The sequence below is a fragment of the Phyllobates terribilis genome, unplaced genomic scaffold (assembly GCF_046119375.1).
Source record: "Phyllobates terribilis strain yellow unplaced genomic scaffold, ASM4611937v1 Scaffold_10__3_contigs__length_209671492, whole genome shotgun sequence".
NCBI lineage: Eukaryota > Metazoa > Chordata > Amphibia > Anura > Dendrobatidae > Phyllobates > Phyllobates terribilis.
Window position 1 is genome coordinate 162,356,460 of NW_027362770.1, and position 22,747 is coordinate 162,379,206.

The 22,747-nt window shown below is 41.5% G+C and overlaps 1 protein-coding gene across 3 annotated transcripts in view; it reads right to left on the minus strand.

Annotated features, from left to right (window-relative positions):
* SHISAL1 (shisa like 1) overlaps positions 1–22,747 on the minus strand; it is a 154,890-nt gene that overhangs the window by 32,281 nt on the left and 99,862 nt on the right. For 2 of the 3 annotated variants that reach the window (XM_073650044.1, XM_073650046.1), the window contains exons 3-4: positions 14,006–14,219; positions 1,143–1,434 (exon numbers count right to left, since the gene is read on the minus strand). In XM_073650044.1, coding sequence (XP_073506145.1) covers positions 1,143–1,434; positions 14,006–14,219 — 506 coding nt within the window. Of the gene's footprint in view, positions 1–1,142; positions 1,435–14,005; positions 14,220–22,747 lie in introns of those variants that run through there. The other variant, XM_073650045.1, reaches the window with a different exon arrangement.

Here is a 22,747-nt window from a genome sequence, read left to right on the forward strand (position 1 = left end):
AATCGGTGATTGGTCGCGGGCAGCGTTGGCGACCAATCAGCACAGCGGTGTTTAACTTTTGCGCTAAGATCAGTGATTGGTCGGGTCCGAAGACTGCGACCAATCATCGAATCGTCTTGGTGAGGACCGGGGAGCGCCGCTGCCTGTGCGGGTACTTCCGCTGCGAGAACCCGGGACATGAGCGGGCACTCGCAGCAGAAGTATCGCGGCCTGCAGCGCCGCTGCCCGTTCCTCTCTTCCGCATGGAGGTCAGCGACGCCGGCGGTCCATCCGCTGCTACCGGCCGGGAGATGAGCGCCTCGCGCCGCTCATCTCCCGGCTGCATCTCCGTCCCGCAGATGGGTCCGGCGGTCGGGTTCCTTCTGCTGTTGCCGGCGCGGCGCTCATCTCCCAGCTGCATCGCCGCTCAGCTCCGTCCCGCAGATGAGCCGCTAACGGCCGCCATCTTTTTTCAGAAATCCCGCGGCGCTGATTGGCCGCTGCCGGACCAATGAGCGACGCGGGATTTCCTGGACAGACTGACACACAGACAGACAGACAGACAGACGGGATAAGACGATTATATATATAGATAGTTGAGACACAGCTTGGTGTTTACATGTTATAGTTGAGGCACAGAGCTTGGTGGTTACACATCATAACTGAGCCACAGAGCTTGGTGGTTACACAACATGACTGAGGCACAGAGCTTAATGATTACACATCATAGTTGATGCATAGTATTTGGGAGTTACATATCACTGCTGAGATGCAGAGCTTTGTGGTCACATATCAATGATGAGACACAGAACTTGGTGGTTACACATCATAACTGAGTCACAGAGCTTCATGGTTATAAAAATTTTGGATAGTCTTGGCAAATTCGGGACTGGTGGCGGCTATGGACTAAGTGGTGCATTAGCCTGCCTCCTTATATAGCATAGCCCAACCTAGAATACAAACCTCAGCTTCCTCACATGTAGCCTCTAACTACCGCTACACACATGTTAAAGCCTTAGAAGCTGGTGTTTCATTGAAGTGAATGGAGCTGAGCTGCAATACCATAGACAACCTGAGAACAAATGTGGCGCTGTTTTCTGAAGAAAGCATCCTTTTTTTCACTTAAAAAAAATATTTGGCAATGGGAAGGAATATCCGTCGTCTTACCAGGCAGTTGAAGTCTGAAAGGACATCAGTGTTGGACTAACAGTATCTCCTTTTAAAGTGTGTACAGCATGTGACATCTGAGACTGAGTCTGTACTTGGGAAGGCTCCGGTGCTGCTTTATTCCATTGCCGCTGTCCTTGCCTCATCCATTTCGCTTGGATCCCCCACCTTGCAAGGTACATTTTACAAATATCATAGTTCATTGCTGAGTAATAGATCAGATCGAGAATAAGCAGGATGACCACGAAAAATCCGTAGACCCACACTCCGACCAGTGCACTGTAGTTACTGTGAAAAAACAGGCAAAAAAAATTAAAATTCATAACGTGACTAAAACTCTGAAAATACTAAAAATCAGGTTATTATATTCCAATCACATTCAGAATTCTGCTACATCTGTTTCTCTGCTTCAATGCTGCCCCTTAGTGTATCTCTACAGGCATCTTCTGCTATAATGCATGGTGCTAGATGTAGCATTAAAGGGGTTGTCCTCATGAGAAAATCCCTTTAAGAGGCTATTGACATTATAGAAAGGGTCCTTTATACAATAAATTCCCATTAAGTCATAGTTAAACTGCCCAGTTATTACAAAGATGGGCACTAATTTCAATGAGAATTGTGTAATTCTTCATTTCTCCTCTGGGGGCGCTGCAGGAAATTTTCTTGATTTCTTATTAGACTAGAATTGATCACCATCGGAAACACTGTAATCAGTTTATCACGGAGGGGGGTGGGAGGAATTTACAAAAAAAAAGTGATCGACCAAAGTGGACAATACCTTTAGCCCAATAACCAACCCATGATAAAAATAGACCCTACTACTGTTATGAAGATGAATGGATGGGTTTTATATGACCCTACTCCCATCTACTCAATGATTTTAAGTTCTCCTATGATCCATTTTTTTTAGACATGTCAACCAAAAGCTAGTGGTCCAAGAGCTCCCATAGGTTTCCGGAAGACCCATAGATATATCTATATATGATTTAATAAGTTCTGAAACCCCTTTGTTCTATACATTAATCTCAGACGCCAACCACATACCTACTAACAGGGCCACCCCCAGAAAAAAATACAGAAACTCCTCCAAACTGCCACTTTTAGATGATTTTTTTTATAAGTCTCACCCCTTTTGAGGTTCAGTTCGTGGAACCCTCCTGGCAAAATCAGAATTGCTGGCAAGTATTCAACCAGTTTTGCCCCCCTGAGTATTCCGATTTTATTTTTTTTTAAATCCGCCAATCAGTTCCAGAGATATGGTGCTTTTTATTTAGTTCAAATTTCTATGGTATTTTTGTGATTCCTCGGGGGCGAGTCTTTAGGCAGCTCTGCATAATTACCCTATGAGCACCGCCCACTTTGTAAAAACCATAAAAATTAGCCCTGAATATAAATGTCCCATATCTCTGGAACCATAAGGCGGATTTAAAAAAAACAAAAACCGGAATACTCAGGGGAACAAGCAGAAATAAAATAGGATCAAAAACTGGCCACTTCTGACCTGAAGATAGGTCCTCTTTATGTGACTGTGTATCCGTGTCTTTAAGCAGACTCAGTTCTATATTTGTCTGGTGAGTTCCGTGCCTTTAAGTCTTTGGTTCACAGATGTGGAAGGGAATCATAAAGCATCTTAACTTCACAAGACAGAAAATATTCCTTTTAACAAACGTGACTGAAGGAAACTCCAAAGGGGTCATAACTGATGATCATAGCTCAGGCACCGAGGATTTCACAAAGAGAGAGGAAATATTTAGAAGACCCCCTGAGAAAATAATTTCACAGCAGTGCATGATGGTGCCGGAATTATCTGACTATGAGGCATGTCGCCTCTGACTGTACGCCAGGATGGAGCAAGAAGTCTTGGAGGGTTTGAAAATCTTTTTGACTTCCAAGTTCCTATTCAATAACATACAAAACTACACGTTGTGCAAACATTTTAATTTTGATGATTGTTTTTCACCAGTTTCCTGAATGAATTGGGGCCTAAGTTTATATTTTATAGGGCCCGATACACATTAGGTTGCCGCTTTCGGCAAGACCGGCTCACCATCTACGGTGGCCTCCTAAATCTTCTCTAACGGATGTCGAGGGGGAGAGAAAGATCAGGCATGTTGAATTACGTCTCCCCATTCCTTTGTTCCTTTGTCAGTTGCCTTAACCTTCTGCCCTTTTCCCGAACTGAGCACGCATGTGTGTTAGGGGTTGTAAGAAACAACCACAGGTTGATTTTCATAGGAACACAGTCATGGCGGGCAAGGAAGTCTTCAGTAGACCCCTGGCTGATATGATAACCCACTGGCGACCCGCGATCTCATTCCTGGGGTGCCGATGGGCTGTTAGAACAGCTCCCCCCTTCTGGGCCACATGCTGTTAATGACACTGTCACAGATTGACAGCTCTGATTCACCCTTGGCTATTAGAGGCAGATGATGGCTGAAAAACACAACCATCATCAGCCGGCAAAGAAGCCTCAATTACTGAGCCTGTGTCAAAGTTAGGGAGCTGGTACAGGGGTTTTTCAGTTTCGGAAAACCACTCTCCCTCGGCTAAAGTGTGTTTTAAAAGCAACTATGCATTACTCACCCTCCCTGGGTCCAGAACTGAGTCTCTGCCACTGCTGATGATGACTCTTATTGTCTGTACTACTAACGTTACATCGACAACGCTGCATCCAATCAGTGAACTCAGCAGCCCTGAGTGCCGTCTACTTAGGCTGAGCTCACTGATTGGTTGCAGCACTGCAAAAAATAATACACCAGGAACACTGGGCCCAGAGAGGGTGAGTAAGGCGCATTTTTTTTATTTGAAACAAACTGTAGCTGGAGATAAAGGGGGTTCCAAAACCGGATAACCCCTTTAAGGTTCCTGGCCATCTGAGGCACCCCTTTAAACACAGATGGCTCATGTACCCCTTGTGACCACCAGCGTTGGCCATGTCAGTCCATTCTCTTGTGCAACACAATAAGAGGATCCAGGTCAACGTACGTTATCAAGTGACCATATAATAAATAATAATGAATATTTCGCACTCAGTAAATACATGCTGACATTTTACAGAAACCTTATAGATATTCTATCCCTGGTCTGCGCAAACACTGGGCGAGTAGTAAAAAAATAAAAGTATTTCGTAATTATACAATGCGGTGTTGAAATTCCCAGTCAACTGCCTTATAAAATGTAAAAATGACTGGAGGGGATCGTGTATCCTCATATAATAAGATTTATGGAGCCAGTGAGAGGAATATATTGGTGCACACAAATTCATCTTCGCAAACACAGGGGAAAGCGATTTATTCAGAATAGTAATAAATACCAGACATCATAAAGTAAGTACGCCCATCAAAACTGGGACAGCGTTGTCCAAGGAGATTGGAGAGGTTTACCAAACCTTATAGATTAGAGGAACTTACACATTGCTCCTTCATCTACGATCTACACATCATGATACTTCTCTCACTCCTGGGAACATAGAAAACCCTAACTTTATGGGGCTTCGAGTAGAAAGGGGAATGATTAGTAGATGACGCAACCCAAAGTCCTTATCTCCATATTCGTGATGGCCCTTGTATAGTGGACCTCCATCATTTTATCTCCTTAGTTGAAGTTGTAGAGCTTATAACCAAGCCCACTTTTGGAATTGCTCTTATGTCAACCATACACATTAGATGGCTGTTGACCGAAAAATGCTTTGGTTGATTGATTGGCCATCTCAGCTGCTGGCTTGGCCAAGAACTGTGTTCTCTATGAGAAAGTTGCCGACTGACGAGTTGGCCAGTGGCTTATCTATGGGAGAAAATGAGAATGGCAGTATGAAATCAGACATGCACAAATGACATCTCTCCCGACCATCAGTTGGTCAGCTCCCCCATATGCATCAGACTGTTGGCCGATCCCGTTGATATCAGTGGGTTCAGCCAACCTTAGTCTAATGTGTATGGGGGCCTTTAGTCTTTGAAGAGGATCTGCTCAAAAATGCTGCTCAAGAACCCCATTAAAAAATGCTTGGAAATCCCTTCTTATCCATTTAGCTCTTCACATGAGGAGTTACGTATTTGCGTGTTTATTTTTCTTGAAGAAGTGTTATTAAAAATATCTGAAGGAAAAAAGTACACGTCACTTCTTTGAAGCAAATTGTGATGAAGTCTGTTCCAAACGAATGGCTTAAAAAATAAAAAGCTTTTGGAATAAAAACCTTTTTCAAAAAAGAAAAACTCCTCCTGAAGAGGTTTCCATCTTATCATTTTTGAATGAAAATACTCCATGTGAACATTGCCATAGACCCAATGAAAAGCAAATTGGTGATAGCCAAAAGTGTCCTTTGATTATTTTTTAGAATGTGTATGATTGACATCTTGAGATTCTTGACCAATCAAATTCCAAAAATGAAGACCTTTTTTTTTATAGGTCTTGGTAATTCTGACATCTGACCAGAATTTCATGGCAACACTTCAAAATCATGGTACAAATAATCCAGCTCCTGAAGACCATATGAATGGCCGTTCTTCAGAAGGTCTCTTCTCTCTATCCCGGTCTTCAGTCTCTCATGTGCTCATGATTTTTTTGGGGTTGCTTTCCTTAATTTTGTTATTCATAATGCTTGTTTTCTTGATGTCAACATGTAATTGTATTTTCTGAAAATCTGGGTCCGTTCCCTACATCCAGACAAAGATTCAACACATTGGCATTCGTAGAGGATATAAAAATGAAGCCCTTTTAAGGAGCTTCTTGACAGTGTGGCGCCCCTGAGGGTTCGACCGCCACAGGGATGCTGCACTTCTCTAATGGAGTGTAGTGTTCCTCCTCTGAGGTAAGAACAGTGTGATAGTCGTGACCCAGCCTTGCATCCAACACCACATTTCTCCACCAGAGGGGGCTAGAATGCACTAGGTGCTGCTCCCCTGGTTACAGGGAGAATGGGGAACCAAGAGTTAGGGGAACCAGTTAGTGGGTGAGGGTGGAGAACTTACAAGTTAGTTACACTTTAAATTTCATATTTAATAAAGAGCCATCTTTGGTCCAGGTTCTTTGTCTGTTCACTGACCGTTCTTTGACTGACAGCGGTAGTCAAGTCTTGGCACTGTGACCTCCCTCCCGGAGCGCAGATCCTGTGTGGGCCTGCATCGGATGGAGACGCAACCCTCGCACCCCGGCCTTGGGTCGAGGGGCAGGTTGTAGACTGGGCATGTCTCAACCCAGCCAAGGACCAGGACCAAGAAGGCCCGGAGCTTAAGAGTGTGGCTCCATAGCAAATGGATCCCAGGCAGGATGCAGACGGAGCGGAGTACGCCACCTGTCCTAGCCAACCTGATATATTCAGAGGGAGTCCGGCTGCAAAAGGGGTACCGGCCCCCGACACCCGACCTTGCTACTCTATGTCCTGGTCGGGAAAGCCCGGTAGGCCCTGAGGATTCCACCGGGTATCAGACGGAGCAGAGCTGCCACCCGTGCCCTTGTTCTGAGAGGAGCTCAGAGGGAGACCAGGCCTATTTGCACACACACGGACAGGAAAGGATTCGGCCTGTAGTTCAGGAACACTCTGGAGTAGGGTCCCGACTGAATGCTGGACTTATTCGGAGGTTGTCGGACCCCCGTCCCTGGTGACCGCAGGACTCCGCGGGGAGCAGGGAGTCACCTTCATCATGCCATCTATGTGAGTAAAGCCTTGGAAGTTCACCCCTATGGCCTCCGGACTGTTTATTCTACGCCACTCCGTGCGACGCAGGGCCGGTACTCCTCTACTACTACCCCCTCCATCCTGTCCCTCTGCCCTGAGGCCACGCTCCGCCTGTGGGGAGTAGTAATAACTTTGGCCGCCATAACACCATGCCTCAGTGGACTGCAGCGGCGCTGGTTGCCCTTCACCAGGTACCACAGGTGGCGTAGTCGTTAACCAGCCACTCAACCCGGATAAGCCCTCACTATCTTTTTTAACTGTGATGGCCCTGAGCAAGGGTCGGGTCCGGGCCACGGCTGCACTCCATCTCTCCATCGTAGGACCCGTCTCCGAGTCCCCCATCTCCCAGGGTAAAGAAAAGGGCTTTTCGAGTAGAGGCGTCACAACACGAACACACTCTTTCCTATTCAATCATAACAAGAGGTCCTGGTGCTCCCACCGCATTTTTACTATGTTAGTGCATTTTCCACTTTGAGGACTAACATTACTGTCCTGATGGAACTTCTTATCACCAAGTACAAAAAGGACAATGAGCCTTTCTCTCAAGGAGCTCCGTACTAGTAGTATGAGCAGCTTCCATGATATATAGTCCTTTAGTCAACCTTGTTCTTTGTCCTTCAAGAGTAAGACATAGCTTTAGTTGGTCAAGAAGCCAAGTGTCCTTATTCATCGTCAGTACTGAATTTTAACTTTGTCACCGGCACTCAATCTTCCTAATTCTTCCTGCCAAATGGATTGTGATGTTACTCTTCTATCTCTTCTATGAATGTTTTCCAGAAAAGCAAATCTACTGCATTATAGGTGGCAAAAGTTTACCCCATGGTGGTTCCTAAAAATCATCAACGGACCACCATTATACAATCCAACAACGAGGAACAAATTTGTACTACTTGTGAGTGTTCTCTCTTCCTTTCCCCACACGGACATGAATGAGTAATGATGATCTCTTAATTCTGGGGTTGGATTTGCTCTTTTAGAACTCTCGACGCTCGTAGAATTTGGAATTTTTTTTTTGCGATTGTTACAAATGAAGCTAATTTACTAAACTGCTTTGTAGGTGCCAAATTTTTACCCCATGGTGGTTCCTAAAAATCATCACCGGATCTCCATGATACAATCCAACAACGAGGCACAAATTTGTTATACTTTTAGGTTTTCTCTCTTCCTTTCCCTGTACAGACATGAAAGAGTAATGAAGATCTCTTGATTCTGGGAGGTGGTTCTTCTCTTTTAGAATTCTTGACTCTTGTAGAATTTAGAATTTTTTTTTTATGTGATTGGTACAAATTAAGCTAATTTCCTATACCGCATTGCCTCCAGTTGTGTTAATAATCGCTGTAATATTGTCACTTTACATCCAGCATTGAGATCTCCATGGAGTCATTTATTTTGGCGGTCACGGTCACATTGAATTTGAAAACCGCCAATTACAGCTAGAGCTTAAACAAACAGCCATTCTCAATGAATACAATCTTCAGCAATTTATTAATCTCCCAGCCTGTGGCCTTCCCATCTGCTCCCTCTAAATAACATCTGTCTATCATACAAGATGCTTTCTCAGCTGACAGCGGCACAGAAGCCCCATTGCTTCAAAACAAGAGAAATGGAGGGGACACTTATCTCCATTACATTAACTTTTATGATTCAACGTTTATCCACTTCTATCCATTTAAATTGTCGAGGGAACTTGTGATTTTTTGCAAAGTGGATTTTTGATCTAGGACAACATTGGGTTTATATTATTTTTACTTTAATGCATGTACTTTGTGCTAAATATCATTTTTGTAATTGGGTGTCATTAAAAATTTTTCACCGTTTGCCTTCTATGACGTTGAATGTTGCAGGATGCGGAAAGAGTTGACTGAGAATCTGTTAGTGAGCTCGTTTTGACAGGAAGTTTATAACTCTTTCATCCATTTTTTCTCAGATGATTTATGACCACATGACCGTTGAGCTGAACTTGTTGGTCATAAATCAGCTGAGCAGAAAACAGATAAAAGAGTTACAAACTCTCCCATCAGAAAGAGCTCACTGACAGATTCCCGATTAACTCATTCTGCAGCCAGCAATGTGCAAGGAAACAAGAGACTGTAAAATCCAAACGATGCAAAATTTTTAATGAGACCCAATTGCAAAAAGTCCACTTTTAGGGATTTTTATTAGGGAGTTCTGATTTACCAGAATGGGATCCTCAGAGTGCAAAACAGCTACAAACAGTGTCTCTGGAGGTAATTAAAGGGGTTTTCTCATCCCTTTTTCAGAAGTAATCAGAAGAAAGAGATCATTGTAAAACTTAAAAGAAGCATTATTTACATCTCAAAACCCTCTTTGGTGGTCTCTGTTGGGACCACAAGTGATGATGTCTCATTCATACAGTCACCTCACTGCTGAGGTCACTTATTGCAAGGTCAGGTGATTAATCGATGGAACCAGAAGTGATGACATCATTGTCCATCAGTCATCTGATCCCATAGCCAATCAGTGGCCTCGGTGGTCAGGTGACTGTATGAACTTGAAACTGTCCATTGGTGTGGCAGTGTTTTGGAGGGGGTAAGTAACAATATATACAGTTGAAACCAGAAGTTTACATACATTATATAAAAAGACACATATTCGTGTTTTTCTCAATATCTGACATGAAATCAGAATAAACCTTTCCCGTTTTAGGTCAATTAGGATTACCATCATTTTTAATATTTGACAAATGCCAGAATAATGAGAGAGAGAATGTTTTAAGGAATTTTTATTACTTACTGTGACGCGCCCAGGGGATGGGGAGGACTCGGCGCCCGGGCCTTTTTGCCTGGTCTTGGGGATGTCGCGGTAGTCAGCTCCCGGGCCCGTACCCTGGGCCTCTCTTTAAAAGGGTGGATAATTATGTGAAAGTTCGTGAGTCGTGACGCCACCTGTGGTGTCAGGTGAGATTCACAAGCGCTCGGCAGCCCACTGAGGTCGGTGTTAAGGCAGCTTGGGTGGTATAGCTCCCCACAGGTGGAGCTAGGCCTCAGGGCAGCGGGGATGTAGGGAAGCAGGACGGGGGTGGACCCAGCCGGGTCTGAAGAAGGATAGGCAAACACACAGTTCACTTCAGTACCTTTTACTGATGGAATTCCAGGCACAATCCGGAGCACTGTAGGGTGAAGGGTGCATATCAGGATTCTCCCCAGTGAGAGGGTGTAGGGCCTCCTGTTTCTTGCCTTTGTGTAGTAAGTTTCTGACCTGCCTGTAGCTAGGCCTAACTTTGTCTCTGTCCTGCACCGGCTGACTTTGTGGTAGGGCTTTCTCTTGGAGTACACGCTCCCAGCTTGCGGGGCCTCCGTGACTCTTGGCTCTGGAACATATCAGCTCTTGGGTGATCCTGGGACATGAAGTCTTCCAGGGGTCTCCGGTTGTCTCTACAGAGGATATACGGCCCTGTAGACGCGGACCCGGTGTCCGGTATATGTTTTCTGGGGTGAGCTTGTACAGCTCCTCTGCCCCCAATGCTACTCACTCCTCTAGCCTTCGGCCGCGCTCGAGGCCCTCACTAGGCTATACACACTAGCGGCACCTTGCAGCGCTTCACCGCTCTTATGGCGTCGGCACGCCTTGGGCTCTAACTGAGCTCCCTGAGTCTAGCTTGCAGGAGCCTCGTGCTCCACTGCTGAACTATTAGCTGTGTTCTCTGGACTAGACTGAACTGCCTAGCTCCACCTTCCCTTTTTATATCCCTAACGGGCTCCCTCTGGTGGTCTGAGGTGGAAGATGGAGGTGTGTGTATGCTATGAGGGCCTCTTGTGGAGGAATCCATCCATGCACCCCTCTAGGATCTGTGGCACTCATGCGCAGCAGGGGCGCCACAACTGTAAAGTCAAAAGTTTACATACATTTCATTAGTATTTGGTACCATTGGCCTTAATCTGAATGACTTGGGTGAAACGTTTTGGATATCCTTCCACAAGCTTCTCACAATAGTTGGTTGGAATTTGGGCCCATTCCTCCTGACAAAACTGGTGTAACTGATCCAGGTTTGCAGGTTGCCTTGCTCGCACCAGCCTTTTCAGCTTTGCCCATAAATTTTCAATAGGATTGAGATCAGGGCTTTGTGATGGCCACTTCAAAACATTGACTTTGTTATCCTTAAGCCACTTTGTTACCATTTTGGCAGTATGCTTCGGGTCATTGTCCATTTGGAAGACCAATTCCCGCCCAAGCTTTAGCTTCCTGGCTGATGTCTTGAGATGTTGCTTCAGTATTGCCACATAATCTTCTTTTCTCATGATGCCATCTATTTTGTGAAGTGCACCAGTCCCTCCTGCAGCAAAACAACCCCACAACATGATGCTGCCACCCCTGTGTTTCACAGTTCTGATGGTGTTCTTAGGCTTCTAAACTTCTCCCTTTTTCCTCCAAATGTAACGATGGTCATTGTGCCCCAAAAGTTACATTTTACTTTCATCAGACCACAGGACATGTCTCCAAAAATTAAGGTCGTTGTTCCTGTGTGCATTTGCAAACATTAATCTGGCTTTTTTGTTTCTTTTGGAGTAATGGCTTCTTCCTGGCAGAGTGGCCTTTCAGCCCATGTTGATACAGTACTTATTTCACTGTGGATATTGACACAATCTTACCAGCTTCCGCCATCATCTTCACAAGGTCTTTTGCTTTTGCCCTTGGGTTGATATGCACATGTTGGACCAAAGCACATTCAACCCTGGGACACAGAACCCGTCTCCTTCCTGAGCGGTATGATGGCTGGACATTCCCATCTTGTTTGTACTTGCGTATAATTGTTTGTACAGATGAACGAGGCACCTTCAGGTATCTTGAAATTGTACCCAAGTCCACAATTCTCTTCCTGATATCTTGGCTGATTTCTTTAGACTTTCCCATGATGCTACACAAAGAAGCAGTGTGTTTCAGGTGTGCATATTAAAATACATCCACAGGTGTGTCTCTAATTAACTCAGATGTTGCCAAAAAAGCTTCCAAACACATGACATCATCATATGGGCAGTCCAGAATTGTTTAAGGGCATAGTAATCTTAGTGTATGTAAACTTTTGACTTTGCAGTAAGTAATAAAATGCCTTAAAACATTCTCTCTCTCATTATTCTGGCATTTGGCAAATATTAAAAATTATGGTAAACCTAATTGACCTAAAACGGGAAAAGTTTATTCTGATCTCATGTCAGATACTGAGAATAGCATGCATATGTGTCTTTTTACATAGTGTATGTAAACTTCTGGTTTCAACTGTATTTATATTTTTTAACAATGATCCATTTCCTCTGGCCATTTTTTGAAGGTTAGAGGTCTGGTCAGGGGTGCGAAGTTAAGTAAGGGGTCTGGTCAAAGATTTCAATTTATTTAGAGGGTCTGGACCGGATGGGGTCTGAATATTTTTAATTGGGTTTGGTCCATATTTTTTTTTTTTACGTGGTCAGGTCTAAGATTAGTTTTTTACTTTTGGGGTCTGACCTGGGTGGGATTTATAAAACAATGGCACATATGCTAAAAATGGTGATAGGTCAGAAAAAAAAAAACAAAAAAAAAAAACATGAACTTTTTATAAAATAAAATATAAAATTATACTTTTTATCACCTACTGATGCAAAATTTCCTATAAAACATTCTAGCGCTCTGTATAAGTCGAGACGAGACTCGATTCGAGCAGTAAAGGGTTATTTTCCTGCGGGCGGGGAGATGAAAGTGGAATCACAGCAAACAGCCAGCTCGGGTCCTCATCTTGTGATTCCGCCTATTTCTTTTATTTAGGATTCACATAGTTACCATAGCAATGGCCTAATGGATGGATTATAGATTTATTTATAAATGGTATTAATTGGATTCCAGAATTGAAATGGAAATCAGTCTGTGCACGTTCAGGCGGTATGATTTTTTTTTTAGTTCATCTGCATATGAAGAAGCCGATGCAACTGTCTGTCAGAAGGATTGTCATGCAGAACAATGGACGAAAGGAGCCGTTTGATCCATAACCTTTTCATCTTACTTTCATTCCCCTTTATACAGTCTTTTGCCGTATTTCTAGAACCTTAGAGCCAAGGAAAACCCTCTTTTTTTTGTTAAATGAGACTATTCAATTTTCTATGACTGATAATCCAGAATATTTGATCATCCAGCACCTCATTAATTCAACCCCCTGAACCCCCTACCTATACGAGCTCTTGCAGACTGCGATTGAATGGGCTGACAAGGATCAGAAAAAAAACATGGCTCATTTCTTACCACCTACAGGTTGTAAATGGTACTGCAATTCATCCTCACTCACCTTATTGGAGTTGAGCTGCAGTACCAGACACAACCTGCACATAAGTGTGGCGCTGTTTTAAAAAGAAAGTGTGTAATTCTAATTCTAGATAACCCCTTTAAGCTCAGGTCAGTTGCACACAATGATATGACTATGTCAGGAACTATAGCAAAAAAGGAACATAAATATGTATTTTTTTTTTGCGAGATGTAAATGCCGCTGTTCTCCTGAATCCGGCGATGTTTTTCTTTTGCTCCTGCACCTCTCCGTTCCTAAGATATAGCTCCTTTTTCCTTGTATATGATTTGCTTCTTTTTAGCCAACTGGGTGGGGTCAGAAAGAAAATTCCTACAGAGATGATATGAGGACCACGCCTACTTGACTATAAAAACTAGCTTTATATGAAGGGAAGAGATGCAGGAACAAAAGAAAAACAGGAAAACAGCGCCATTTACACCAGGTTAAAAAAATACATATTTATGGCAAGTGACAAGTCCTTTTTAAGGCCTCATTTTGCTAATCAGTGTTGGTACTAGGGTGATGCCTTCACTGATCATATATCTAAGGGATAAGCCATCACAGAAAGTCCCTGATAAAAAGGAATGTTTTGCTTGCAGTACCATGCCTAACCACTTGGTGTGCTGTCCAATTTATTAAGTCCTTGAGTAGATAAATAAAAGTGACAACTAGTGGCGGATTTTTGTACTGCAGTCACTCAGGAAATTTCAACCTAGTGAAAGTGATTCCTTACAAGTAAAAAAAATAAGATATAAAGGGAGAAAAATAAGGCATAAATATACAGTAAACATATCCATGAGGAAAATTCTGACAGAACACAGGAAATGAGATAACAGTTGTTTAGTCTGTCGGCAATGGGAGCATTTGCCTAAAAAAGTACAATGTCAAATTTTTTTGAGAGTGACGATGTCACTTACTTATGCATGTAGCCATCAGAACCCAACGTGAGATTCATCTGCATGACGTTCTGGAACTCTGTCTCATTACAGCAGTACTTGAAGACGGTGTTGTTGTGGTGACAGCACAAGACGTATGACTTATTGTCTGAAAGGCGCGGACAGTGGAATCCAAAATGATATCGTCCTTTGTGATCTGTGTACGGCTCGCAAACTCTGAAGTGTGCAGAAGAGGCTGTGGGATACGAAAGGATAGTTAGATATCTGTATGTAGTATACAACGCCACCATATATACATGAATACCATACATAATATATAATATTCACCATAAACGTATTTTATATATATTTTTCAAAATTGTAATACCATGCCCAACCACACGGTGCGCTGTCAAAACAAGTAGATATAGTTTGATGGAACATACAGTGCTCTCTCTATAAAGCTCTATTCACATTACGCTTTTTCTCCTTTATTTTTGATAACTTAGCCTGCAGAGCAATTCCTGTTGTCAAAAATACCAGAACCACCACGGAAACCAGATAAATCCCTTCATTATTTCAGAAGGTTCTGTCAGTATTTGTTTGAAAACAAATCCAGAGTAGGCTCTATTAAGAACGGAAGCGAGGGCACTACTCTGAACAACGTCTAACAATTCACGGCGCCAGCTAGTGGCAGGATTCATACACACGAACCACATTAAATAATAAATTAAATAAAAGTGATTACAATTAATATTAAACATTGTACAGATTTTTTCAATCCTTATCTTTAAAAGAAAATCTGATAAAGGTGCTAAAATAATTCCTATATAAAAATTTTGCTTGCAGTACCCCTCCGGACCACATGGTGCGCTCTCATTCAGAAAAGTGTTGTACAGTGCTCTTTGTCTCCATGTAGTTGTAGGAAGTAATATATTGCGCAGTGAGTAAAATTCATTACAGTCTAGAAAAAATATTCGAAGGTGAAGCAAAAATAACAGTTTGAACCAAATCATTATTCACTTCATATAAATTTTATTTAATAGCGGACGCTGCAGAGTAAGGAAGATGGCTGCCACTCATAGTAAAAAAAGGAAACATAAGTAGGCATTGATTGGTCACATGACTGTGTTTTATAACTTTGGTGGTTGATATGGGTTTTCCCTGTCCCTGCTGCCGAAAAATATCCCCAAAGCATGATGCTGCTCCCACCATGTTTCACTGTGGGGATGGTGTTCTTGGGGAGATGAGCTGTGTTGGTTTGACATCAGACATAGCGTATACCTTGGTGGCCAAAGGGTCCAAAATTCTTGGCCTACGGATCTATTGACATTGATGAGCTAAAATTTATGGCTTTGAATATTAAAGATCATTGACACACAATAGTTTTGGCTTAAAGGGTTTTCTCCCAACTTTAAAAACTTATTATGTATGGCTTATGGGTGAGGAATTAAAAAAAAAAAATAAAATAAATATAAAAGTCACTGGCTACAGTCTTCACAGGACATTTGGAGATCGGCAGGGGATTCAGAAGATGACGAGGTGAAGGAAGCACTCCGGGAATTAAGTAAAGGTTTTATATCTTTAAATCCTCACCATTGGCCCATACACAGGGGAAAACTGCTTTACCAAAATGCCCTTGAGGCCCAATACTCAAAATATATGGAGAACCCAAACTGAGCAAGATCGCGTGGTCCCTCCATGGCCAATACTTTATGAACCAAATAGTCTACTTTTGCCTCTCGAAAATTTGTTACAACCATCGTCTACTTGATACTAATTTAATGAAATAGTTGTGGCCCCCCCAATAACCACCATGATACTAATTTATGAATATATTTGTACCCCCCCCATAACCATCAATTGGTTAAAAGTCCAGTTCAGTTTAAATTTTGAAAAATCCCCCAAAAAAGTGGAAGCAGAAGTTCCGGTGGCCTGCACACAGCCGGCCGGCATGTGTTTAGAGGATTGGCCTGAATCCAGGTTAGATATCTGGTCGAAAGTCAATCTTTAGTTCCCACATCCTATCTTCTGATGTTTGATGCGGTCACATGAAGGGAATTTTTTAGTAACATCTCGGTCACTGACTGTAAAGTGGCAGGAAAGTCTAATCCGAGACATATGTGAAAGACTGATAGTTTGGTGGGAACTTCATATGAACCCAAGGGATCAGCTGGAACTAAAAGATCATGTTGACCAGTTAAGGGCTCTATGGTCTCTGTAGTATACCACCCAAATTGAGGGTTGTTATAAATCACCCCACCTAGGAATTCTAAAAAGTGTAGAATGGCTCTTTTATGTAAATCTGTGTAAGCTCCCCAGTTTGATAGACAGTCCCTCAAGGTAATTTATGAGGGACCGTCAAGCAACCTAGATCCACCACCAGTTTGGAGAACAGTAACCCAATGTTGTTTTTTTGCTGCTTAAAACCTTACTTCTAAAGAGCCAACCAATATGATACAATGGCCATTGTTGCCATACCCCTTTAAATCAATTTAAAGGAGAGCTCTACTTTTACACAATGTATTTACAAAATTATATAGTTCAAATCAAGGACATTTATGGTATAAATGTATGATAGACGTGTGTCGCACCTCTCCACTGACATCTAGTCAGATGTTTCTGGTATATCTTGTCAATATGTTATAAATGTCTGAGATGGGAATGTCCCTTTAAGCTGGTCATACACATTGGACAGAATGCGGATGATCAATTTTCCATTGGATAGTTAGTATGACTTATCCAACCAGTAATGGACCAGACTTAATTGGGAGATCAAGGAGATCGTTCCAAGTGCACAAAGTGACAAATGATCTGCTCATAAGATTTGTCTGATCTACTTGATGTATAATTTCCAAATGTGAAGAGTCCCTTTAAGGTCATAATTATGACATAAAAAGATATGAACGCCTTTGGGGATGTTTTCTTTTTTTACTTAAAAGGGTTGTCCAGTTTTGGGGATCTATATGACTGCAGACTTGTGAATCCTCACAGTGTGCAGTGTGCGCACTGTCAGGATTCTCCGGTGTCGGGAGCTGCAATTATGTGATTTGCATACATGTGGTCATATGCCGACTAGACGTGCGAAGCCTCGCTCAATACAAGTGAATTAAGCGAGTCTGGGCAAGTCTAGTCGGAATGTGGCATACTTGTGCTCACTTATCCTCTCGCTCCTGGCTCGCTCTGTGAGGATTCACAAGTCTGCAGTCACATCAAGTGATAACAGATTTGACCCCAATGCCAGACAACCCCTTTGAAGAGTAACTAAAACTTGGGTCCCCTAAGACCACCATCGATCGCTCAACCCCATCCCCTGAGAGGTACACAGCTTCCTAGTCTATGCCTTCTATTGAATCCATACCCCACAGACTTTTTCTGTGTGCTCCTGTTGTCTGAGCTGCGCAACCTCTCAGGATTTTTTTCGACTGATGAGTGGTGGTCTCAGGACTTAGACCCCCCACCGATCTGCTTCAAATCAAAAGGGCACTCAAGTATAGATAAAAGTTATTTAGTTTAGTTACTCTTTAAATGAAAGGATCTTTGGCTAAAAAGCATTTTTGTAAAAGTTTTTTTTTTTAACAATGTTGGACTGTCCAGCTTCTACAGCCTCTATGTATCCGGTGTCGGACTGGATTGCAAAGGCCCACCATTGACTCTTGGGCCCACTGTTCAGCTGGTCTTGGGGCCCACTGTTCATCTGGATGCAAAAACGTTTTGACCCTAATAGCAAATTTACTTTTGCTTCTATGTAATTTTAAATTGGCAAGCTTGTTTACTGAATGATTAGATGATAATTTTTTTCAACACAGGGGCGGCCTACCAGAGGATTCTCCGGTTCCCCTGTGGGCCAGTCCGAGCCTGTATGTATCACAGTATATAGAAGGCTGCAGAATGTGTTATGGAGCTGGTAGAATTTGGAACTCTTATCCCTGTTCTACTGAACTCTTGTATGCTTTTATGAACACATTAAAGTCCAAGCGATAAGGGTTACAAACTACTATGTATTATGATTCATAGAGGCTGTAGAAGCCAAACAGTTCAGAATTTATAATGAAACCCAATTGCAAAAATATATAATACAGTATTACTAAAAGAATTCTTCCAAAGGAGCTTGTATCCTTTAAAAGCGGAAATGATCAGCCCGCCTACATCTGGTATTAACTCTTCCTATCGGCACGCGCTCGGCTCCGTAGCACTAATCGAGTTTGAAGCGTACATTACCATCGTCTATTATATAACCTTTAGCTTGTCTTTCCACATAGCAGGGGCATCCATGACAATATAATGATAGGATGTCATTTTTCAAAGTAAACCTAGTCGAGTGCTTCGTGAAAAACGGTCCTTTTTGCCTTAGAGGATTAACCTTTACATTGGAAAAGCTTTTCAAAACCATTAAACTTGACATTAACATCTTAAGTATGCAGTCTGGGAGAATTGTGGGTAAATAGTTATCTTACAATCTAACAGAGAGAAAGAGAAAAAAAAAAGAATCTAAAACAAATTGTAAAAATGAAGGATTAAATGACTTGAAGCGAAACTTTGGAGAAAAATACGTATCAACTCAATATCGATAAATATGGTAAGAACGGTTAACATGTAAGGTGCGGTACTACTTTATAGAGTAACTAAACTTTTTTCTTAATTATTTATAAGCCTTTGTGAAGTTATGAATCTTTGTAATTTGCTTTATCACCTTATTTCGCCTTCTTCTATCTTTAACACCATGCTGAAAGTGCTGTTTTGTCTGCTTAGTTCATGATGTCTTAGCAGCTGATTTGAACTGTAGGTTACACTAAAATCTTAGAGGGATTTTCTCTGCTCCCCTTCCCAAAGTTCAAATACTATTCCCTGTGTGAGTGTCATGCTAGGTATGGCAAGAACACATTGTACGACGATGGGAAAAGGGGGGAAGCCCAACAACTAAGGAGAGTGGAGACCCCTAGGCAGATCTAACAACACCCTGACTCCCCTATTGTCCCTAAATAGGTTCTAACTGACCCTAGAGCTAGGCCCTAGGTAGGGAGGGGAAGGGGTGAGCACTAGTCAGCCCCACTGCAACTAAAGACAAACAAGATACAGACAAGGGGATACACTTAGCTTTGAGAAGACACCAGAGAGATCACAACAGCCATCCGCCAAGAAGAAACTAGCCGACTGCTAGAACTCCAGGTTTGAACAGAGGAAAATAGAGCTATCACCGGTGACTATCTGGAGACACCGAGGGTTTTTAAATATCAAGCAAGGGTGTGTTAATTAGTAGCAGAAGGTGGCGATCACCACTGGGTCCTAGTGAGAGAAGGATGATGAAAAGATCAAGACGGTGTCTGCAAAGTCAAGCGCAGCTACCTTCTACAGCTGGATCTAAAACGACTGTCTGTCAAACCTGATACACCCATGACAGTGAGCCAGGAATGAGTAAAAAGAAAAATGGACTCTCTGAATAAGAATCTTATCTAGACCTGCACTTCAAATCAGCTACTAAGTAGAAAGAACTAAGCAGACAAATCAGCACTTTCTGCATGGTGTTAAAGATAGAATGAAGCAAAATACTCGTATATTACAAAAAGTAATAGATTTACAAAAGATGATTAGTGATTAAATAAAAAAAAAGTTTACTCTTCAAGAGAACACTCTAAAAGTCTAAAGCAAACTGTAAAAATAAAGGACGAAATGACTCAATGCGAAACTCCAGAGAAAAATGGTCACTAGATAAAGTAACATATTAGGAGCGGTCAGACTTCAATTTTTCTTATGTTACATGTTGAAATCAAACCCCTTACATTGGATAATTCCCTGACCTGGTATCTTCTATTGATGCCCCCGTAATTATTGCGTGCACAGTGTACAAATAACCATACTACACTGCCTAATTATGGCTGCCATACAGACTGGTGCCAATAACGCCATATATCGACCCAGAAGGACTTCTACACATTTGGCTAAATAATGATACTATACAGTGCCGTCACCATAGTCTGTAAATATATGATACTGTAGAGTGTCTAAGTAGTAGTGCCAAAGCAAATACCGCCATATAATGCTTAAAAGATATCATACATACTGTATAATGTTAATCACAGCTCCATACATAAAATAACCTAATCATAGTGTTGTCTCATGTATAAATAGTACTGCTATACTATCAAAATTAAGATTTGTCATAATTGTAAGTGTCAGGCCATCAGTGGCGCCTCATCAGCAGGGACAATGGATTTACTAAAGACCCCAATATGCGACTAAAACTCAACTTTGGTACGAATGGCTGCCAATATATGTGTATTGTTGGGGCTTTTCGACTCTCCCTCAACAGATAATTAGGGAAGAAGGATTGGGCATGTTGAATTTCAACATGCTTGATCCTTTTCTTCTCCCAAAAGATAACGTACCACCATAGATGTCTGGTAGTAACTTACTCCCCTCTCCTCGTTGAGGACACATGAATGCTAGAGGAAGCGAGTGTGTATGTGTATTGTGGGGTCAGGAGAAATACTGCAACTGTCAACCAATTGCTTTTGTATTTTGGACTAATTATAGTCAAGGTTGGCCTTAAGGTGTCCATACACCTTAGATAACAGTTATATTATTTCTCCTGACCTCCCCCATAACTGTCAGCCAAATGTTCTTGTATTTTGGACAAGTTATAGTCAAGGTTGGCCTTAAGGTGGCCATACACCTTGGATAACTAAGGTGTATGGCCACCCAAAGGCCAACCTTTGTAAATTGTCCAAAATACAAGAAAGATACACAGTATACTATAGAAATGGAGGCGCACAGCAGTCATGGAAATAATCCCTGAGACATGGAAACCTCCAGGGTGTAAGCCAAAGAAGTGTGACAGGCCCGTTCTGTCTAATCAGCGGGGGTCTGAGCTGACAGATCATTCCTAATGCTATCATCTTCTTTGAGAAATCTATAAGTGGGTTATGCTTTAAGGAAGATCAGTCTTTTGGCTATAAATCCAGTTAGCTAGAAAAAAAAATTAGAATGATCCACAATTTTTTTTTTTACAGTTTTATAGTCCCAGGTATATACAGATACATCTTTATTTACCAATATATTATGGATCAATAAAGTAAAACTTCTGTACTGTATATCATACTGCATGTGTATGTTTAGCATAGTAGATGGCAAAATATCATCTAAAACACTACGGCTTCTCTACAGATGTTAACGTAAAATAAAAAGTTATGTATGACTGGTATGGCTATGGATGGGGAGGGAGAAAACAAAAAAAATCTTATGTTCATGCACCTGCAATGTTATATATGTGTGTAGTGTGTAATGTGCATATGTGTGTAATGTACATATGTGTGTGATGTGTGTAATCTGTATATTTGTGTAATGTATATACATGTCTAATGTACATATCGGTGTGATGTGTACACGTGTGTAATGTGTATATGTGCACAATGTACATATGTGTGTGATGTGTATACATATATAATGTGTATACATGTGTAATGTCCATATGTGTGTATATTTGTGTAATGTATATACATGTGTAATGTGCATATGTGTGTAATGTGTATGTTTGTGTAATGTGAATATGTGTAATGTACATATTTGTGTGATGTGTGTAATGTGTATACGTTTGTAATGTACATATGTGTGTGATGTGTATATGTGTAATGTGTATATATGTGTAGTGTGTATATGTATATAATATGTATATGTGTGTAATGTGTATAGTGTGTATACTGTATGTGTGTAATGTGTATAGTATGTATATATTTGTAATGTGTATATTTGTAAATATGTGTAATGTGTATATTTGTGTAGTGTGTATATATTTTGTAAAGTGTGTAATGTGTATATGTGTGTAATGTGTATATATGTGTAATGTACGTATGTGTGTAATGTGTATATATGTGTAATGTACATATGTGTGTAATGTGTATATGTGTAATGTGTATATATGTGTAGTGTGTATATGTATATAATATGTATATGTATGTAATGTGTATAGTGTGTATACTGTATGTGTGTAGTGTGTATATATTTGTAATGTGTATATGTGTGCAGTGTATATATTTGTGTAGTGTGTATATATTTTGTAATGTGTGTAATGTGTATATGTGTGTAATGTGTATATATGTGTATAGTGCGTATATGCATATGTTGTGTTTATGTCCGACTACCAATAGAAAAGAATAGGTATTAGGAACATTGAGCCTTTGGACTCCATAATCTGATCATGAAAGCCGTTTCCACTTTCTCTTTTTTAAGGGAGAGGAACATCATCTCCAGCGCTCCGTGAGAGCAAACTTGCTTTGTTTCTAGCAATTTTCTTGACATGTCTCCTTTTTTCTTCTATTTTACGCCTGCATTATCCACATGGGAAATGCATGAAATCTAGCAGACGGCGTTGCCTGAATTAATTCTTCCAGCGAAAAAAAAGGAAATGATATTTTATTGTAATTATGATTCAGACAATTAAATGGCTCACACAAGAGAACAGAGAGAGATGTGACTCGATGAGACAGTAACCTACATACGTCCCGCATCAGCTTGGTTTTCTTGGAAAGTCTAAGACACTACGCTGCTATTTCGGTTGTGAGGTCACCTCTCTCGTCTCACTTTCTCCTAGAAATCTCTTATGATGGATGTAATACAACATGACTTCATCCTGCATTAACTTCCAATGTTTTATTCAGCAAATCCAGACGTCGCAATTTAGACATTTTGATGAGTTGGGGCTCGTGAAAATAGTTTATGGCATTGGATTTTTCCAAGGGACTGGGCAGCTCATCAAAAACTTCTCCGATCTTAAAAAGTACAATACAA